At 36.6% G+C, this 21,214-nt stretch overlaps 2 protein-coding genes, 1 long non-coding RNA gene and 1 other non-coding gene across 8 annotated transcripts in view; 2 read left to right on the forward strand and 2 right to left on the reverse strand.

Annotated features, from left to right (window-relative positions):
• The window catches only part of ern1 (endoplasmic reticulum to nucleus signaling 1), a 33,295-nt gene extending 22,178 nt beyond the window's left edge, over nt 1-11,117 (reverse strand). Inside the window, exons 1-5 of one of the 2 annotated variants that reach the window (XM_058770131.1) lie at nt 10,881-11,117; nt 6,025-6,145; nt 957-990; nt 524-596; nt 242-314 (exon numbers count right to left, since the gene is read on the reverse strand). In XM_058770131.1, the coding sequence (XP_058626114.1) occupies nt 242-314; nt 524-596; nt 957-990; nt 6,025-6,145; nt 10,881-10,961 (382 nt within the window). In that variant the 5' untranslated portion in view covers nt 10,962-11,117. Of the gene's footprint in view, nt 1-241; nt 315-523; nt 597-956; nt 991-6,024; nt 6,146-10,880 lie in introns of those variants that run through there. The other variant, XM_058770132.1, reaches the window with a different exon arrangement.
• A 5,666-nt stretch (nt 11,118-16,783) lies between these two features.
• LOC131536733 (uncharacterized) lies at nt 16,784-17,691 on the forward strand. The gene is made up of 3 exons (XR_009270058.1): nt 16,784-17,009; nt 17,285-17,342; nt 17,532-17,691. It is a non-coding gene; the product is annotated as an uncharacterized LOC131536733 (long non-coding RNA).
• Nucleotides 17,692-17,738: 47 nt separating this feature from the next.
• LOC131538186 (small nucleolar RNA SNORA50) lies at nt 17,739-17,873 on the forward strand. Its single transcript, XR_009270507.1, has one exon. It is a non-coding gene; the product is annotated as a small nucleolar RNA SNORA50 (small nucleolar RNA).
• The window catches only part of tex2 (testis expressed 2), a 44,073-nt gene continuing 40,661 nt past the window's right edge, over nt 17,803-21,214 (reverse strand). For all 4 annotated transcript variants that reach the window (XM_058769806.1, XM_058769803.1, XM_058769805.1 and 1 more), the window contains exon 12: nt 17,803-20,775. In XM_058769806.1, coding sequence (XP_058625789.1) covers nt 20,641-20,775 — 135 coding nt within the window. In that variant the 3' untranslated portion in view covers nt 17,803-20,640. The remainder of the gene's footprint in view (nt 20,776-21,214) is intronic.

The raw sequence follows: 21,214 nt of genomic DNA on the forward strand, positions 1-21,214 counted from the left end.
CCACCCACCAACCCACCCTCTCAACCACAGGGAGGCCGCTAGGAGCTGGCCAGTTCCTCAAACATAAACCTCTGCTGGTTGACACTCTAATCATGTCCATGTCCAAACAATGTCCATTATTTATGGTTATGGGTTTGATTAAATATATACCTTATCTATAAGCCACAGTAATAGTGAAGCTTGGTTGAACGGAACTTTAGATTAATAATTACAAAAGAATGAATGAGAATGAGTCTCTCACCAGTGTATAAGATGCCATCAGAACTGCGACAGGGAGATGCCTGGACCAGCTCAGGAATGGTGAAAGGCAGTTTCTGAAAAATCCCCAAATGTTAGATATAATATTTGTTACTCAATCCAAAATTACACTTAGAAACTTTTTTCTTTTGGTAAAAGCACCTCAAATGTTCCGTTTGAAAACGACATTTCTCATTTCTAAAGCTATCACTACTAAAAATATCATCCTTAGATTCCAGAGTATGAGGAAGTCCTTCATGAGAAATGAACAGAAGTTATCTCTCACCGTCAAACCCTCATTATTTTTCCCTCCGAGAGAGTACAAACTGCCATCATTGGGGTCAGGGAGGAATGCAGGCCTGTAAAAATAAAAATATATATATTTGTTCAGGATTGTCATGTTATATGACTGATGTTGCTCCAAACCTGTATTCTGTATTTTTTCTCACAGAAAACAAAAGAACATCTAATTCTTTTGTGACAAGTGGTCACTATAAACTATATGTATTCCAAATAAACAAGCAAACAAAAACAGCGGTACAAAGATTATTATTATTTTTATCCTTTAATATGTAGGCTTATGTTAGGTGTTTTTATCTGTGGCTTCATTTAGATGGTATCATGAATAGGAAGAATCGTGCTAGCTCAGCATCTTGCACAGTTCCTGTTGTTTCACTTTTCATGCACAAACGATCAAGTATAAATGAAAGAAGGCTTACTCTGACACATGCGTTGGGACTTGCAAAACAGGATCTGCATTGGGAACGAGAAAGGTGTCCGTTAAGAGTTATAAACTTTATCACAGGCAAATGAAGGCATGAGCAAACATGAAGACAACACAAAGCAAACAAAGTGCTGTGCATAAAACTTGGATGTAAACTTAATGGATATTAATTTATTTAGTTCTTATTGCTCCCAGTATCGCCTCTATTAGGCCTTCATATAAACATCAATTACATATTCTAGAATATTAGTAAAGTCATCAAACCTATGAAATAACAAATAGAAGTATGAGTGTTATGCCTGATCACCTGTGTGAACATGCTATAGTTCTGCTGCAGAAGGCACGAGGCCTGCAGATGTGGCCACATCAAAAAAACTGTAATGTCCGAAATGGAAAACGCCTATGACAGTTTGTCTCAGTTGTTGAACTTTTTGTTCATTCAAATATTTGCACGTTAAGAAGTTTGCTGGAAATAAAAGTGGTTTAAAAGTTATGCAATTTAGATTTACTATCCATGACAATTGTGTAATTGTGTACTATTCCTGACCACAATGATAGCATACTTAAACATAGACTATCAGGTCAGACTGCACAGCACAGGCTGCTGTGGGTGTGTTGTGCAACGGCCTCTAACGTCCGTCGCAGTCCCGTAGCTACAGCGTGTATGACTGGCTCAGCCTGTACATCAGGTTTTTGAGAGTCACAGAAGGTGAATGAAATGCAACTTGCTGTGGCCGTGTGAATATTGAAAAATAAAGCCAGTGTGTGGCCAGTTTGTCAACGATGGAAGATTCCATTCAATGCATGTTAATCCAGCAGTAGTGGAGGATGCATTAAAATGCATTAAATGGAACCATCCCTCATTCATGTGTTGTTCTGGGAGAAAGCTCAAGAGGAAATGAGGTGAACAGACGTGCTTGGCCTTGATGACACACTGTTTGCGTGTCAATTGGTTACTTATTTTTAATATGACCAACAATAGATATGATATGTATGTCAAAATGACAACTGTTTCAGTTGGCTAATTAACACAAATGTATATATTTTTTTCAGAACACAGAAAAAAACCTATATTTTTAAATGTTCTTTTAACTTTTTTGTTAATTCATTAAAAGTTAACACAACTAAAATGTATTGCATAAAAAAAGTGTAAAAGACTGTTAAAGAATCAGTATAATCCATGATTCCATATTCCATATGAACCAATCTATACAGTGGGGAAAAAAAATATTTTATACGTTTGCCCACTGACAAAGAAATGATCAGTCTATAATTTTAATTGTAGGTTCATTTGAACAGTGAGAGACAGAACAACAACAAAAAAAATCCAGAAAAATGCATTTTAAAAAAAAAGTTATAAATTGATTTGCATTTTAATAAGTCAAATAAGTATTTGATCCCCTATCAATCAGCAAGATTTCTGGCTCCCAGGTGACTTTTATACAGGCAAGTAGCTCTCTTAAAGGGAGTGCTCCTAATCTCAGTTTGTACCTGTATAAAAGACAACCTGTCCACAGAAGCAATCAATCAATCAGATTCCAAACTCTCCACAATGGCCAAGACCAAACAGCTGTCCAAGGATGTCAGGGACAAGATTGTAGACCAACACAAGGCTGGAATGGGCTACAAGACCATCGCCAAGCAGCTTGGTGAGAAGGTGACAACAATTGGTGCAATTATTCACAAATGGAAGAAACACAAAATAATTGTCAATCTCCCTCAGACTGGGGCTCAGATTTCACCTCGTGGAGTTTCAATGATCACGAGAACGGTGAGGAATCAGCCCAGAACTACACGGGAGGATCTTGTCAATGATCTCAAGGCAGCTGGGACCATTATAGTCACCAAGAAAGCAATTGGTAACACACTACGTCATGAAGGACTGAAATCCTGCAGCGCCCGCAAGGTCCTCCTGCTCAAGAAAGCACATGTACAGGCCCGTCTAAAGTTTGCATCTGAATGATTCAGAGGAGAACTGGCTGGAAGTGTTGTGGTCAGATGAGACCAAAATCCAGCTCTTTGGCATCAACTCAACTCGCCATGTTTGGAGGAGGAGGAATGCTGCCTATGATCCCAAGAACACTATCCCCACCGTCAAACATGGAGGTGGAAACATTATGCTTTGGGGGTGTTTTTCTGCTAAGGGGACAGGACAACTGCACCGCATCAAAGGGACGATGGTCGGGGCCATGTACCGTCAGGGCCAGAGCATTGAAGCCAGCCAGGGAACTGAAAATGGGTCGTGGATGGGTATTCCAGCATGACAATGACCCAAAACACACGGCCAAGGCAACAAAGGAGTGTCTCAAGAAGAAGCACATTAAGGTCCTGGAGTGGCCTAGCCAGTCTTCAGACCTTAATCCCATAGAAAATCTGTGGAGGGAGCTGAAGGTTCGAGTTGCCAAACGTCAGCCTCAAAACCTTAATGACTTGGAGAGGATCTGCAAAGAGGAGTGGGACAAAATCCCTCCTGAGATGTGCGCAAACCTGGTGGCCAACTACAAGAAACATCTGACCTCTGTGATAGCCAACAAGTACTTAGTCATGTTTTGCGAAGGGGTCAAATACTTATTTCACTCATTAAAATGCAAATCAATTTATAACGGTTTTGAAATGCGTTCTTCTGAATTTTTTGTTGTTATTCTGTCTCTCACTGTTTAAATAAACCTACAATTAAAATTATAGACTGATCATTTCTTTGTCAGTGGGCAAACATACAAAATCAGCAGAGGATCAAATCATTTTTTTCCCCCACTGTATAAACCAAGTCTTCTGAAGGGAAACAATCACTTCATTTGATGAACATATTTGATTTAGGCTTTTATTCACATTTAAACACTGATCAGCAATACATTCATAGAGCTCATCATATATAGTAAAGGCAGAAGCTTTAAGCGTGCTTGATTGATGTGTTAAAACAAACCCCATGTATTCCCACGAGTCAAGCAAGCACGCATTGGATGAGATGATCAATGTTTATATATGAAAAATCCTAAATTAACTATTCAAATGAAGTTGTTTATTTGCTGTTTTGAACCATTGTTGGCAATCTGACATGAAGTTTTCATATACTACACTTTGCCCATCCTGTTTTACGTAGGCCTACCGGCTTACAAATTTTTGTCCTCGGCCCTGGTTCAAGGATCTAGTAAGCAAATGTTTCAAACAATCAGTCCAAAAATATGCACTGCACTAACGCAGAGAAATCTAAGCTGATTACACCAGAGATGGCAGAGAGAAAAGTGACTCATGTCCAGTTTTAAGTCAATGTATTATTCCAGTGTGTGTTTAGCTTTAAAACACAAATCTCTCATATTCTCTGATCGTTTCTATGCATCACAAGCCCTCTTACATCACGCTTTCTGAAATAGAGCCTGAACGACAGATCAAAACATGATACGTAAATGAATTTCCCAGCGGGTTTTAAACAATGACTATTGTGTAAAAAAACAAAAGCTAGTAGAAAATACAATTTCGCAAAAATCACCCTCAAACTTAAACCATAATATCTATATTTATTTTATTATGCCACTCAAATCCTGGGCTTAACATATTTTTTTCTTCAAACAAAACAATGCTAGACACTTTTCAGTTTGAATTAGAACATCTCTTTTTCCTGTTCCTGTACTACTATGAGTATTGAGTACAATGAAGAATTGTTCAAGTGTCTGCTTTCGAAAGAGACCAGAGGGTTAAAGATCCGCAACCATTACATTTTGGATATGTCATTTTTGGCTTGTGGAAGTGAATGTTACACTACAGTAGGCCTGGGCGATATGAGCAAGAATTCATTGTCTCTGTATTTTTAGGCTGATTTGCGGTATACTGTATTTTCTACGCTTTTGTATTTGGGTTAAACAAATAAAGTGAATGTAACCATAGGCATATATTATGTTAAAAAATGGTTAAAACCACATTACATTCTAACATTGTAACATTACAATTTAAAAACTAAAATAATGCTTTTAAAGCAGAAGTTAAATTTACTAAACTAAAAATGAAAATAAAAAAAGCTAATTGAGTAAAAAGGCTGTTTTGATTACCCCATTACAGTCACTTCACAGTTAATATGCTATCATACAAATACACTTACTTGTAGGTTTAAAAATCTACATGTGTCACATTTATTGTCCAACTACAAATATTTCAGCAAAATGTATATTTTAGTCAGATTTATTGCGCTCCTATTACATTGCGCATCTGTTTGGCGAAGTCTGAAGTCTGTGAAGTTTAGCGGAGAACCTCAAAGCAGAAGGCTCATGCACTTCTGACAGCAAAATGGAAATATTTCCATGGCTTTCTAACATTTACAGATGGAGAATATACCTGTGAAATGTAAGTTATGCATTTAGGAAAACAGCACATCTCAAACACATTAAACAGCACGAGTCTCAGTCAGCAGCACACGCAGCCTTTCTGTCAGAGCCATTTCAAACTGAACTAAACAAGGCTTCTATATCTTACGAGTTTTTTAAAGCTCTTCATATAAAGTTTGTCACATGTTTAGAACAAATTGTATTATGCACTTTCTCTGCAGCAGCTCAGTCTGTGTCCTCAGCTATAACTTCAGATGCACTCGTTTCAAACTATATCGATATAAATGGTATTGCCTCATATCGTATCGCTTATAAAGAATATATCGTGCAAACTCGATATACAGCTACACTACAGATCTGTACAATAACTATTGTTTTTATTTAAGACCAAACAGTTCTTGAAGCTTATGAAATCACAAAATAAATCACAGTTAATTAATTTGCTATATTGCCACACCAGTTTCTGACAATCTAAAACATATGCAAACAAGCAGCTTTGCCATAATTACAGAAAAATTACCAGAAGCAATATCTTAGCCTGTATGGGTCTTCGAATCTTGTGTTGAATATAGACGGCCTTTAAATTAAATGAGTGGAGAACTATTGATAACAATATTACACACCAGCAAACCATAGTGCTGGTATTTACTTTCACAGGCTCACTGGGCGTTTTCGTTACAGTTTGCACTGTGCTACGAGTATTTTGATACACAACTAACTGGTCTTGAAAGAAGCACATATACACACCTTCTTTTAAAGTCCATTTGATTGTTCCGGATCTCTTGCTGACGGCGTGAAGGTTCCCGTCCAGCGTGGACACAAAGAGCAGACTCTCTGGTACAGACACCGTACTGCTGCCGCAAAAGCCCTGCAAACACACAGCTTTACTATGAGAGAATTATTAATATCTTGCTAGAAAAATATTTTAAATGCAAATGTTTATACAGTGCATTTATTACTAGTAACAGGTGTAACGGTACACTGATCTCATGATACAATACTCTAACAATACTTTAAACCAGTGGTGTCTGTCTCAAACAGAAAAAAATAAATAAATAATTGCCAAATATCATCTGGTAATTATAAGCCCTGCCAATATATTGGCTGAGCATTACTTGTGTTTGAACCAAAAATAAACACTATGTTGCTGAAAACATAATTCTGCTGAATTACTGATAGAAGGAAGTACTAAAAATGCTGTCTTTTTCATGAAACCCTTTAATTACCACATGCAGCGAGGACACTGGAGAATACACTGAAAGAACATCAAAATCTGACTAACTGGAGCCATTAACATGCTTAGTGTCATGACAGACACAGGGTGGAGAGGAGTGATTTTGGCCCATTCGTCAGCAGACCAACCCAGAACTGATGCAAAAATTTGAGATTATTTTTTTAATTTGAATGACTGGCTGTTAATCCATCTGTTCAGGCCAACAAAAACATTTACATGCAGGTATCGCAACATTTTTTATGTTTTCATTTTTTATTTTTAGAACAGTGTTCTAATGTCTTTTCCATCACACTGTGAAGAAAATTGGTCAGCCAATCAGATTTACCCAGATTGCTGCTATTATGTGAATCTATATACATTTTGTACATATGGCTACATATTTTCCTAAGAAACAATGGGAAGAATTTGTCCGTTCTTGTGTATTTGGTGCCGTTTAATAAACACCATTGCACAGACAAAAAAATGTAACCGGCTGTTTGAAAATATTTAACTACAATTTGACTTCCTATCTTCTCTGTACAAAGCGGGTGTCAGAAACGAAAAGTTGTGCTGCTTCTTGATTTTCATAAGCCCCACCCACTTTCATGTCAGAAAGTGATTTTGCATTTTCATTCTGCTTGTCCATCTTTTTACACACTGGTGGTCTGAATAGAAAAATGTAGAAAATCACCAGACCACGTCTGAAATCTAAACTTGAACTGTACAGACTGCTGTTCATTACTTCACAGCGCTTTTCTCAAAGACACCCAACCCTGCTCACCTAGAGAAACTAGTCTGACTCTAGTTTGGGTGAAGGTTCATTCAACAAAGAGACTTTAAAAAAATAAATAAATAAAAACACAATACATATTCTTCTGGATCACACACTGAAGTGATAATCTGTTTTGTTTTTGCAGGTTTAGCTGTTTTAATCTGACGGTTAGTGTCACTGAGTCAGTGCAAACATTACACACCTGTGAGATCTCACACGGCCTCACATGGACACGAAACGCAGCAGCATGCTCTTGGTTTCAGGAGAGAACAGAAAACATTCAGAACATCTGCTGGAACCACAGGCGCGGCACTCTCACCACGCTCAAATCAACACACTGCAAATGCTTAAGGGGCCTAAAAGATTGATTTAGGGTATATGTTGTTCTCCAAATGAACACACACCCCAATAAAAGGGGTGAACAGAGTACAATTTGCTTTATTCTGCAGGGTCATACACATTTGTGTGATGCATTTAGGAACATACGGGTTAATGACACGCTCATTTTTTGTCCTACTTTTAAAAAAAATAAATAAATAAATACAAATGCATTTCAAACATTCATTGACTTGAATACACATTTTCTATGATTAAATATTTAAGCTACTATAAAAAAAATCAGGGTGATACAACTCTTTAAAAGAACATTGACAATGACATTATCTTTTTTATTATTATTCCTTAGAAAAGTTTTATTTTAACAAAATTGCATCGATTAATTTTTGGAAAACTTTTGTCTGACAAATTAATCTTATACAACTAACAAAGTATGTGGTGCAACTGTATATAAGCATTCAAGGTGTAAATAAAATGCTATGTTTTAGTTAATTGCTACACCAAAAAAAAGAAAAAGTGCAAACTTTGCAATAATTGCAAATAATTGCAAACTTTAGTTGATAATGGTATGTGTTATTCAAATCATAATATCATACGAGGTGTTTCTTTAGTTTTTCAACTAAATTTGAACTAGATTTTTATTTTTCTTTACCATGGACACTCTTAAATTCCACTGACCCATAAAAATATTGTCACAGCGTAAGTAACACAATTTTATAAGCCAATTCTGACAAAAGCTTTTTTTCCTTTCCAAAACATGAACACAATTTTAAGAATAGAGAATGAGAATGTTTTATATTTGGTTTATTTTTTGATCCACTAAGTTTAGCTCTTTCAAAGAGGACTTAACTGAAAATCTAACTCAGCCTAATTTAAAATTATGACATAACAAAAGTTAACTACAAGCACTCATTTATTTAATGAAGAGTAAAAAAAACCTCAAAAACAAGCAGCTGTTATAAAGCTTAAAAAACGAGGTAGACATTGCATCACCCTGTTGCATAATACATACTCTAGCTAGTGTAGTGCAAAACATTTCCGGCAAAGATCGGGAGTCTTATTAGGTTCAGCTCCCCTCATGCCATTTTTTCCACCAATGTATAAACTATGCTTGATGCTGAAGGCTTTATAAAACATGTGATTAGCGGGTCCACCCTAGCTATCTTAGACTTCCACATCCTCATTCTCCTATTGCACACCAAAAAAGGGAAATATGAGAAACTATTTTAATAGACAATTGTGATATGTGCAATCATTAAAGACTACTGCCATACTGCTAAACGTAGCTTAAATGCTCTGCAATTAAAACTTTAATTTAGAGAACACAGTCTATATGCTTCATTTTGACACTATATTCACACACGAAAGCAATGTTTATTCACTGAGCTATAGATATTCATGAGATGTAAACTGCTCTTAAGTTACAAAACTCTATAACATAAATGCACATTCAAACCTTTTGGTAACATATGCCTACCAAACAGCATATTAGTGGACACTAGGGGTTACAACAACTAAACAACTGACAACCCGTGTCATTACTGATAATAACATCTGCTAGCAGCAGTGACAATAAAAACTATGGATAATATATGATTAATATGTTTTATCTTCAGTATTAAAAGATTGCTGGGATATGTAACGTTGAAAACTGACACTTGAGGACTTTTAGCACTAATTGTTTCGTTCTTTCCCTTAAATTAATTGCATATACTTAAATTATTAGAATCTGGATTTATCACTTTGGATAAAAGTGTCTGTGCAATTAAATAAATGTACATTTATGTTGGCACATTTTTAAAGAACATTATCGGTAAAGATGTGGAATGATTTGCTCTTTTAGTTAAATGCTGGAAATAAGTTTTTGCTTATATAATCAACAGATTTTTTTTTTTTAAGTGGATAGTTGCATTTCTAACAGGACAGTCTTTCACTTTAGACAGCAGGGAATCACAACACAACAAAAAAAAAACATACACATACTTAATAATGAATTTGTGTTCAGCGTCATTATGTCAATAACACAGAGCTGGGAGCCCTCTGCTATGGCCTACTATGGCTCTTGCCACATAAGCTGCTCACATACACCGGTGATAAGAGATGAACATAGACCTCTAAATGCACACACCGAGTCTGGCAGCGGCCATGTGCTCTCTGCCAGAGGTCTGCTGCAATCATGAGTCACTCACTTCCTGTGTGTTACAAGTCCAGACAGATATAAGAGTAATATGGAGCATTAATAAGTCAACAGACTTTATTCAAGGTACATGCCATATTGAATTAATGCGGATGAAAATGAGGCTGCAAGAGATACATCATGTCATTTTCACAACTCACAGCTTTCAAACCTGTATTAATGAGGATTTTGTGTACTAAAAGTGTTTTTGGAAATATGTTTTGTCAGCTGAACAACTGACATGTTGTTAAACAACTGTACGGTCCATAAAAGTGCATCTATTCCACACAGCCTCATTTTCATTTACTGTCAAAAACGTAATATAGCACTACCCTAACTAAAATCTATAAAGAGGAAAACGTGTTAAGAAATTCTTTATGGTTTCTCACTAATGGGATATGTGAGTAGATGTGAATTTGAACTGATAATGTTTATAAGACTACATGTATTTATATTCTGTACTCCTGGAGTATCTCGATCAAAGGTGCAACAGTAAAACTTCACAAATCGACTCTGCTAGAGACTGAAACTTACAAACTTTCATTTACCAGCCCAGATCTTTATCAACTACTCTACAGCATCTTGCTGATGTCTGTGGATCTTAGGTAAAAGTGAACAGATTGAGGTGAAGCATCACTTTAAGTAAAAGTCAAGTCACCTTTATTTATATAGCGCTTTTAACAATACAGATTGTGTCAAAGCACTTAACAGTATTAAACTGGAGGATAGAGTCTCAGTAATGTATAATGACAACTCTGACACTATTGATCATACACAGATAAGAGCTTCAGGATCATATATAACAGCACAGCTGTATTTTGTTCTTTGTGCATCTCTGAAAAGTCTTCATTGTCCATACACTCAGATCAGATCAGATAGCAGGCCAAAACATACCTATGTATGGCACCCAAACTAAACTAATAACAAAAAGATGATACAGGGCCACAGCACAGCAATGATTAACGTTAGAGATCAGGAGGACGGTAACGTTAATAGATCAGCCGTGTTTGGACTCATCATGAGGCTCCTTTGACTCCAGGATAACTGTGGTAAGCTGCGTTGTAATGATCAGAGATCAGGAGCAGGGTAATCGATCAGTAACTCACCATCAAGCTGCTGTGACTCCAGCATATGATCGCAGTTATAATCCACACCAGAGCCCTGCTACACACTCCCCACGCCATCATACACACATATAAACACGCGGACCTGTGAATACACGGCAGATATGTTCGCTCAACGGTGGTTTACTGTCTCATTGTACTGTGTACTACTAAACAGACGGGCTCAATGCGTTCATCAGCTCTCTTCCTCTACTGCTCCTGCGCATGCGCATAACACGCTGGAGGCGGTGCTGTGAAAGACGTCACTTCATCTTGGAACGGAAACGGGATTTAAAAAAAATGTATTTATTTATTTGTTTGTTTGTTTAACCTTCAAATAACAAACTAGCATTGCCATCTTTCCATTGTTAAACGCATTAACAATAAATCCAAGCAGCATATAATAAACACAATAATAATAAACATTGGAATAAAATAAAGTTAAAATAATATCTAAAGCAAATTATAACAAAAAAATGTAAATACATTTTATGTAGGTCAATCCAAGTATGGTATGTTGCCAGAAGTTTAGAGATTTTTAAGGCAATCTCCGTTTTTAATTGTTTTATGGATTGAAAAAATAAAAAAAAATAAAAAATCTAAAATCATTTTTAAATGCCTTAAAAACAAGGAGAAACTTTAACAAATCTACATTTGTGTATATAAAACTTGGCAACAATAAACATATTATTGCCCAGAAATTCAATCTCTTTGTTTTGTATAAAGACACCAAATTTAACAATGTGATAGTCAAAGGCAGGCATTAAATTTTTTTGTCTTCATCCACTCATACAATCTGTCCAAAAGGATTTAACAATAGAAACGGGAAGTAATTTATTTATTTAATATAGTTATTTATTTATTTATTTATTTTGTTGAATTTGCGTAAGAGTCAATTAAACAAGTAGTAGTAGTGATAGTATTAATAATTAAGCACAATTCTTAGCCTATAAATGAAGTTGTTCGAAATAGCCTTTTGCTATTAGTCTTTCTTTTTGTTCTAAACTTCACTTTTTGGCATTGAAGATAAATAAATAAACTCTGCTTTAAAACTTTTTAAATAATTAAAATGCTTGAGTATTTCATTGATAAATACAGATTAAAAAAAATTAAAAAAACATATTCCCAGCTGCATATTTATTATTATTTTTTTTTAAAGTTAAGCATTTCAGTATCTTATTTGTATTGTAAGAGCAGGTACACCAGTGTCATCCGCTTCCAGTTGTTTTGCTGTACAAAACATTATGCTGCTTGAAGTTTCAAACTGGTATTTGTTATCATAATATTTTAATTTATTATCATAATCATAAACATGCTGGTTTGTAACACAAATAGTTTTACCATTTGTGTTACAAACCACTTTGTTATTCTTCTAGCTGTTTACCTATATAGAGGAATCAGAAATCAAAGAAAATAGCTTAACTTCCATATCGAAGGTGGATAATGATGCATTTACATTTACATTTAATCATTTACAAAGCTGGGTAGATTACTTACAAATTGTAATCCGCTACTGATTCCAAATTACATCACATTGTAGTCAGTAACGTAATCCATTACATTACACATTTTAGGTAATATAATTACTTTTGGATTATTTTTAGATTACTTTTGACCTAACTCATTTATCACATTGATTTAAACAGGATAATCTTGTACTATAATGATGTAAAAATACAAAGAGTGATAAAATATATTCCTTTCATTGTAATTAACAACATGAAGTGCGTTAAACATAATATTACATCAAGGTTTCCCAAACTGGGGTTCGTAAAGGAACTGCAGGTGGTTTGAGAGTTTAATGAAAGGCAAAAATGTAATTGAGAATGTCTGCAAATAAGAAATAATGAGAATTTGTGCATTTTAATGAGTTTGAATGAGAAAAGCCTTTCAATAATACATTATAATACATGGTTAAATAACCATAATAGCAATGTTGAAACATTTCTTAAACATGAAATGATTTTTGTAAATCCATTGGTCAAATACTGTGCTGACTAATGACTATGTGTGAATGTCCACAAAACTGGACTTTCTGAGTGTATATAAGCCGTAGACTATTTTAGAAAGGAAAATTTAAAAGATAAAAAAGAGGAATTAGAGAGAATCAGTAAATAATTAATAATTTATTGCTATTGCGTGAATAATATGTACGTAATCATGTAATCAATAAAAAGTAACTGTAGTCTGATTACGAGTATTTTAAAATGTAATTTACTCTAATTACAAGTACTTAAATTTTGGAATCTGATTACGTAATCCAGATTACATGTAATCAGTTACTACCCAGCTCTGGTCATCTATTAATATTATTATTATTATTATCTTGTGTAAACTCCATATAGCTAAAACTGTAAATTCCATTCCTAGCTACAAGTATGGTAGAACCATCACTTCTACCACAAAAGACTGCTTTGTAAACAATCTTCCTGATTTATCTCAGTTCCTCAGCATATCCAACAGCACAGATAAACTTGATGATGTAACAGAAACTATGGACTCTCTCTTTTCTAGCACTTTAGATATGGTTGCTCCTTTACACTTAAGGAAGATTAAGGAAAAGACTCAAACACCGTGGCATAATGAGCACACTCGCGCCCTAAAGAGAGCAGCCCGGAAAATAGAGTGCAGCTGGAGGAAAACAAAACTAGAGGTATTTCGTATTGCTTCGCGGGAAAGTACCCTATCCTACAGAAAAGCATTAAAAACTGCTAGATCTGATTACTTTTCGTCTCTTTTAGAAGAAAACAAACATAACCCCCGGTATTTATTCAATACAGTGGCTAAATTAACAAAAAATAAAGTATCAGCAGGTGTTGACATGTCCCAAGAGCACAGCAGTAATGACTTTATGAACTATTTTACTTCTGAGATCGATAATATCAGAGATAAAATTGTAACCATACAGCCATCAGCTACAGTATCACATCAGAGAGTGCACTACAGATCCGCTGAGGAACAACTCCACTCTTGTATAAACTTGTTAAATCATCTAAACCAACAACATGTATGTTAGACCCTATTCCATCTAAACTACTAAAAGAGGTGCTTTCAGAAGTGAAAGATCTTCTTTTGGCTATTATTAATTCGTCATTGTCATTAGGATATGTTCCCAAAACCTTCAATTTGGCTTTTATTAAGCCTCCCATTAAAGAAACACAACTTGACACCAAAGATCTAGTTAATTACAGACCGATCTCGAATCTCCCTTTTTTGTCAAATATACTAGAAACGGTAGTATCCTCACAATTATATTCCTTCTTAGAGAAAATTGGTATCTGTGAAGATTTCCAGTCAGGATTTAGACCATTTCATAGTACTGAGACTGCTCTCATTCGAGTTACAAATGACCTGCTTCTATCATCTGATCGTGGTTGTATCTCTTTATTAGTTCTACTGGATCTTAGCGCTGCGTTCGACACTATCGACCACAACATTCTTTTGAATAGACTAGAAAACTTTGTTGGCATTAGTGGAAGTGCATTAGCATGGTTCATGCATTAGCATGGTTCAAATGGTACTTATCTGACCGCCATCAATTTGTAGCAGTGAATGAAGAAGTATCATATCGATCACAAGTGTGGTATGGAGTACCCCAAGGCTCAGTACTAGGGCCATTACTTTTCAAGCTTTACATGTTACCCTTAGAAAATATCATCAGGAAACACGGTGTTAGCTTTCACTGTTATGCTGATGATACTCAGCTCTATATTTCTTCACGGCCCGGCGAAACACACCAAACTGAGAAACTAACGGAATGCATAGTTGATATAAAAAACTAGATGACAAGTAATTTCTTACTGCTAAATTCTGAAAAAACAGAGGTGTTAATTATCGGACCTAAAACCCCCGCATGTAATAACTTAGAATATACACTAACCTAGAATATAACACTATCTAACACTTGATGGTTGCTCTGTAAATTCTTTGTCATCAGTTAGGAACCTAGGTGTGCTATTTGATTGTAATCTTTCCTTTGACAGCCACGTTTCTAGCATTTGTAAAACTGCATAGAGTTCTTACTAGAACCAGGAAGTATGACCATATTAGCCCGGTTCTGTCAACACTGCACTGACTCCCTACTAAACATAGTATAGATTTTAAAATCTTGTTAATTACTTAATAAGCCCTGAATGGTTTAGCTCCTCAGTACTTAGCGAGCTCTTTATAGTCCTCCACGTCCACTGCGTTCTCAAAACTCTGGTCATTTGCCCTGCTGAAAAAAACAATAGAACCCTGCCCAAAACACAATAGAAAATGTAATGGATTTAATGGTTATAATGGGAATTGTATTGGTTTTAATGGAAACTATAATGGTGTCTATTGGTATGTGATGGATTCTATTGGTGGGATGTTAAATCCTATTGGAAAAATGCCCAAAACACACTACAAAAAGTTTTACTGGAAAAAGCTAATGGTTTATAATGGTATTTTAATGGAAACCATTAGAATATCTGTGATGGTTTCTATTGGGCTTCTATTGTTTTGTTTTTTTTAGCAGGGTGATAATACCTAGAATATCAAAATCAACTGCGGGTGGCAGAACCTTTTCCTATTTAGCGCCAAAACTCTGGAACAATCTACCTAACACTGTTCAGGAGGCAGACACACTCTGTAAATTTAAATCTAGATTGAAGACCCATCTCATCAACCTGGTTTACACATAATACAGTAATACGCTTCTAATATTCAAATCCGTTAAAGGATTGTTAGGCTGCATTAATTAGGTCAACCAGAACCGGGAACAGTTCCCATAACAACCAATGTACTTGTTACATTGTAAGAAGAATGGCATCTACGCTAACATTAGTCTGTTTCTTTCTTATTCCGAGATCACTGTAGCCACCCGATCCAGTCCATATCCAGATCAGATGGTGGATCAGCACCTACAGATGACCTCTACAGCCCTGAACGTCAGCGGAGATCAGACAACTAGATGAACCCCAGAGACAGATCTCCAGTGAAGACCTCGTCACCTAGACGGCCATCGGGACAAGACCACAGGAACCAAATGAGTCCTTTACACAATCTGACTTTGCTGCAGTTGGAATTGAACTGCTGGTTCGCCTGATCAGAGGAGAACTGGCCCCCCTGACTCAGCCTGGCTTCTCCCAAGGTTTTTTTTTCTCCATTCTGTCACAGAGGGAGTTTTGGTTCCTTGCCGCTGTCACCTCTGGCTTGCTCAGTTGGGGACACTTCATTTCCAGCGATATCGTCGACTTAATTGCACAGATAATATTTAAACTGAACTGAGCTGGACGATGACATCACTGAATTCAATAATGAAATGCATTTAACTGAAAATTGAGTGTTTAATCTTATTTTACATTATTGACACTATTTTCCTATTCTGATATTGGAAAGTTGCTTTGACACAATCTGTATTGTTAAAAGCGCTATATAAATAAAGGTGACTTGACTTGACTATTATTTATTCTATTATTATTATTATTTATTTAGTCAGTCATTTGATGATTTAAAATAAGGACAATTCATCAAGGAATCATTTGTTGGACCAGTATGGGGTGGGATGGGGACAATCAGACAACCCTGTGAGTGGCACCAACTAGGTCCTCTGTGGTACAGCAGCACATCCTACTGTACACAGCCTACTATTGCACACAGTGACAACTGTTACACACACGTGTTATGTCTACTCCATGGCACAACCAAATGTTTTGTAGGTATATGTATTTGTATGGTATAAAAATCATAAATTTCTTGTATTGTTTTCTCTAATAACTGTAGAAAAATAAATACATTTTCTCCATTGACCGCACTGTGTTGAGTGACTGATTGTATTTCAGCCAATGCAGCTCTGACAGCAATTCAATGACGTCAGGGCTATGCTGTGATTGGTTACCGAGGCACACGTGAGCCAAGCGGAGCGCGGAGGTTGGTGTCTCCTCATATAAAGAACACCTCTCAACTAGAAGCTCAGTCCAGTTCATTGCGTACGCTGGAGGGAGCGAAGCTAACATTCAGAGCAGCAGTTTAGGTTAAATTACTTGTTTTTCGTCTCACTTCTCTATCAACAGTTTAGAATGATCAGCCCAAGGGTGATTAAATTGAGGAAAAATTTCATCATTAAAACCTGACGGACGAGTGATCTCTTGTTGTCGACTAATCTAGGTAAGTGCATCTGCTGATAAAAGTGTATTTAATATTACATTTGATTGTATTTATTTAAAAGAACTGGAACGTTATTGTGAGTTTGCACTTTGTATATTTCGTATATCTATTTTAGTCTGTACTTTAGAAATGTGAGCACGTGGTGTGCTCCTGAGCACATTTGCCGCATGGTTTATCTCATTCTCCTTGAAATTACATTCAAGAGTGTTTCATTAAGCTCATGTTGGCGAAATTATAATACATCAGTGACTTATTTGTTTTTGTCCCTCTTTTAGGCTTATTTGCTGTTGTAGTGGACTCCGTGGCCGTGGACTCCGTAGCCAGCGACTCTAGGTAAGACCAGGCCTGACTTCACTGCATCAAACATTTTCTGTTTGTGTGGTCTTGAATGATGCGTTTACTGCGTTAGACTACTGAACATCAGTGATGTCAAATCAAAATAACTGACAAGACTGGTGAATTTCAACTTAAAGTCAGATGTTGAAGCTGAAATTAATAAGATGGCGTTTTCTTTTGCAACAGGGAGAGAAGGTGAATTGGAAGAGGCCGAGGTTTGTATGTTCATTGTAATGACTGTGTTTATTGCAGATGTATAACTTTATGCTGTACTGTGATGTTTTATGCGACTGTAACTATTGAGCAATCCTGCTTGAGTCCGTAAACAATAAACAAAATAAACATCTTTGCTTGTGTGTGTCATTTGTTGCAGTGTTCTGTAAAAATATATGTAAGCACTGTATTTGAACCTGTGGAGCCCCTTCATGGCTCAATGGGTCAAGCAACAGTGCAACAGTAAAAGCTTGTTATAACTGGAGCCTCTTGGATTTCCCCCCCAAGTTGCTCTTTTAAAAGCAATCGACAACTTCTTCAACTTGTTCTACTATATAAAGGGGCATTGAACAGGGGCGTAATAGTGGATCTGAGTAAGGTCCCTCTAAAGGTCTGCACATTTTGTATGTCTCTCTTGTCTGACACACTCACTCCAGTTCATGGATCTCCCTCCTGATGAGTTGATGATCTGAATCAGGTGTGTGAAATAAGGGAGACACACAAAATGTGCAGAGCAGTGGGTCCCCAGGACCAGGATTGAAAACCACTGCTCTAAAGGTGTATTTCATTTGTTGCAATAACATACACAAGCTTTAAGTCCTTGAACCTGTGGAGCCCCCTCATGGCTCAATGGGTCAAGCAAGGGCTTGTTATAACTGGAGCCTCTTGGGAGTTGCTCTTTTAAAACCATTCAACAACAGCTTTGAAAAAAATGTCTCCGGAATTATTTTTGCAAAAGCAGTTTATCAATTTTCACACACAATCATGTTGTCAATATGGCAGAACACAATATTCAAATGAAATATTGCTCAAAGGAAATAGCAGTTGGCAGAGCGCACACAAAAGATCAATTATGAATGGCAATATTGAAGCATAAACATTGATACAAAATAAACACATTGAAATTAAAGTACATGTCGTATTGATACTTCGACTTAAACGCAAAATGGAGGTGGAAAAACCCATAATTCACGTTCTCTGAAACCTTGGCAGCAGCTAAGATACAGAATTTGTGGTGTTGGATATAAAACACTTTTTCAGACCTGTCGACACCGGTTAAGTATCTGATAATAGATGAATGTCAAAACTCATTCATGATATTTTTGATGGCAAAGTTCACTTGCCACTGTTATTCAATAAACTACCTACATGATTTAATACACCATTGGCCTGCAAGCGCAGTAAATAAAAAGTCTACCTGATAGCAACAAAAATAGCAACACTTGACAAACTATGAGAAACAAGGTAGACAAAAATATGAACTGTTTTTTTTGTACATTCAACAATCTTCTTCACATGTACACAAGACATGAGTTAATCTGCGTTGGAAATAGAATAGCACTTATGTTGAGCCTTGATCTGAAATGCAATGCGAGGTGTAGCCCAGTGGTTCTCAACTGGTTTTGCTTCAGGACCCAGATGGGAGATTTGACATCCCAACAGAGTCCAAAACTGATTCTCATTCAAAAGTAAACAAAAATACCCTTCAAATCAAACACTGAAATATATTAATATTACCATGAACCACCCAACAATATACAAAGTTATTTACAAGATAGGCTGAGTAAGAAACATGGTCGGCACAAATATATAGATCATATGCAGTCAGATTGTATTTTATACACCGTGTGCAGTTTTGTTAATGGATTTTAAAAGGCGAGGGCAGGCCACACATACAGTCCATTAGCATCTGTCTGTTCTTCAGTGTTCAATATTTAGTTCAAAAACCCAGAAGAGAAATAGCTTTTTTTTTTTTTTTGTTAAATTTAGGTTATGGATAAATTTATGAAAAACACAATGGCTTAAAATTCACATTTGAGTATAATTCATGTAAAAATGTGAAAGCCTTAAGTAATGTTAATTACAGATCTTATTTTACTTGTACAATCATAAAACACCTTTCTAAAAACCAGTAGAAATCACAACCCACGGCGAATTTGCCCTTTCAGGTTGCTCTACAAACAGATCTGTCTACAAAGATCAGGTCTCTCTACAGAGTTCTGAGACACGAATTTGTACCAAAACACAGCAGGGTTGATCAGATGACAAACTCAAACTACACAAAGAAAAGTCTTTCCTCTCTTTTAAAAGATTGGCCTATTTATCTTGCTGTCCTAACTTTGCACCTTAATCCCTGCTTTTCTCCGAGAATAGACCTGCGACTCACCATTTGAGAACCACTGACCTACCGCCATTGCAGAGGGGCGATGACTGGAGAGATCTTACATAGAAAGCTCTTGAACCCTATCCTCTAGTATAGTCCGCTTGAGTAGGGATGGCTTAGGGATGAGAGGTTATTGGCTGGTGTCCCTCTTGAGCACAGTGAAATTGATCTAATTGCATAATCAGACGCCACACAGAGGGCTCAGGCAGCGGTGAATGGAAGAGGATAATGGTGGTACTAGTAGGTCTGTTGTGTCGAATAAATTATCTGCTGCTAGAAGCATATGACAATCATGAGAAAATCATAAATGGGTGCAAATCTCGGAAATGCCCCTTTTGGCTTAGCGTTTCTGTTAAAATGACCAGAGTTATCCGTTACTGGTGTTTGTAGCACGTTCTATACATCTCACGGATGCACGGCCCCAAATATCGAACCCTCCAGGTGGTTTGCAGGCACCCTGTCATACCAAAAGTCCAGTGAAAGCCCTCGGGTTATAATTCATATCTGCCGAACAGATGTTAGGCTTTTGAAGGAAAGAGTTTAGGTTCTGACATGCGACACTAGGACGTTTGGTAAGTCAGCGTGCATCAAACAGAGGTAGTGTATACACTTTACCTAGTCTTCCATGTCCTATACTGCTTCTTCACAAGTTGTTCAACATCACCTGTATGCATTTTAGTAGGTCACCAAAACCTCTTTTTCCTTTTTGAGGGACAGCAGCATGTGCATTCGTACTGTCCCAAACAAATCAAAAGCAAGCAAGCAAGCAATATTGTCCTTTCTTTTAGTTATTGATGTGTTCAGATTTTTCACAGCTCTGTTCAATGGGCAATATGGCACCTGTAATTATCAACTCAGGTATAGTCCTGCCCTCATGGGACTGAAGTTTTATCTTTTGTTTGATGCAGTAACTAATCTTCACATGTCCTCAAGGGACTCCTCAGGGTCCAAGGTTTCTTCATTCTTCAAGGCATTGGCATTGGAACGCGTGTCCACGGCAGAGTGCATGATAGGCAGCCAGACGTCATCCATGTTTGGCATTACAAATATTTTCTGCGTAAGGTAATGGAAGCGTAAGAGGGTCAAGAAGAGGAAGCAGGAAGACAAAAATTGAAGCCTGGTCTAAAAACAGCAAACAAATATGTACACGAAGGTGCTTGCATGATTGTAATTCAAATTATACATTCAGAGATCTCATCTGTGAGCTCCTAATGTACCTATACACAAAATATTTGTCTCTAAGAGCTGCAAACTCATAATTACCCGTTTAATTACAGAGAGAAAACCACTAAAGCAGGGAAACTCAGTTTTGGCCCTCAAGGCCCACTTTTTTTTTTCTTTTTGGCAGAGTTTAGCTCTAACCTTGATCAAACTCAAAAAAGCAAATCAATGTCTTTCAAATTTACTTTAAGGGTGTTTGATTAGGTGGAGCTAAACTCAGCAGGAAAGTGAACCTCGAGGGCCAGATTTGAGAACCCCTGCACTAATGAAT

Source organism: Onychostoma macrolepis, chromosome 03, assembly GCF_012432095.1.
Source record: "Onychostoma macrolepis isolate SWU-2019 chromosome 03, ASM1243209v1, whole genome shotgun sequence".
Taxonomy (NCBI): Eukaryota; Metazoa; Chordata; class Actinopteri; order Cypriniformes; family Cyprinidae; genus Onychostoma; species Onychostoma macrolepis.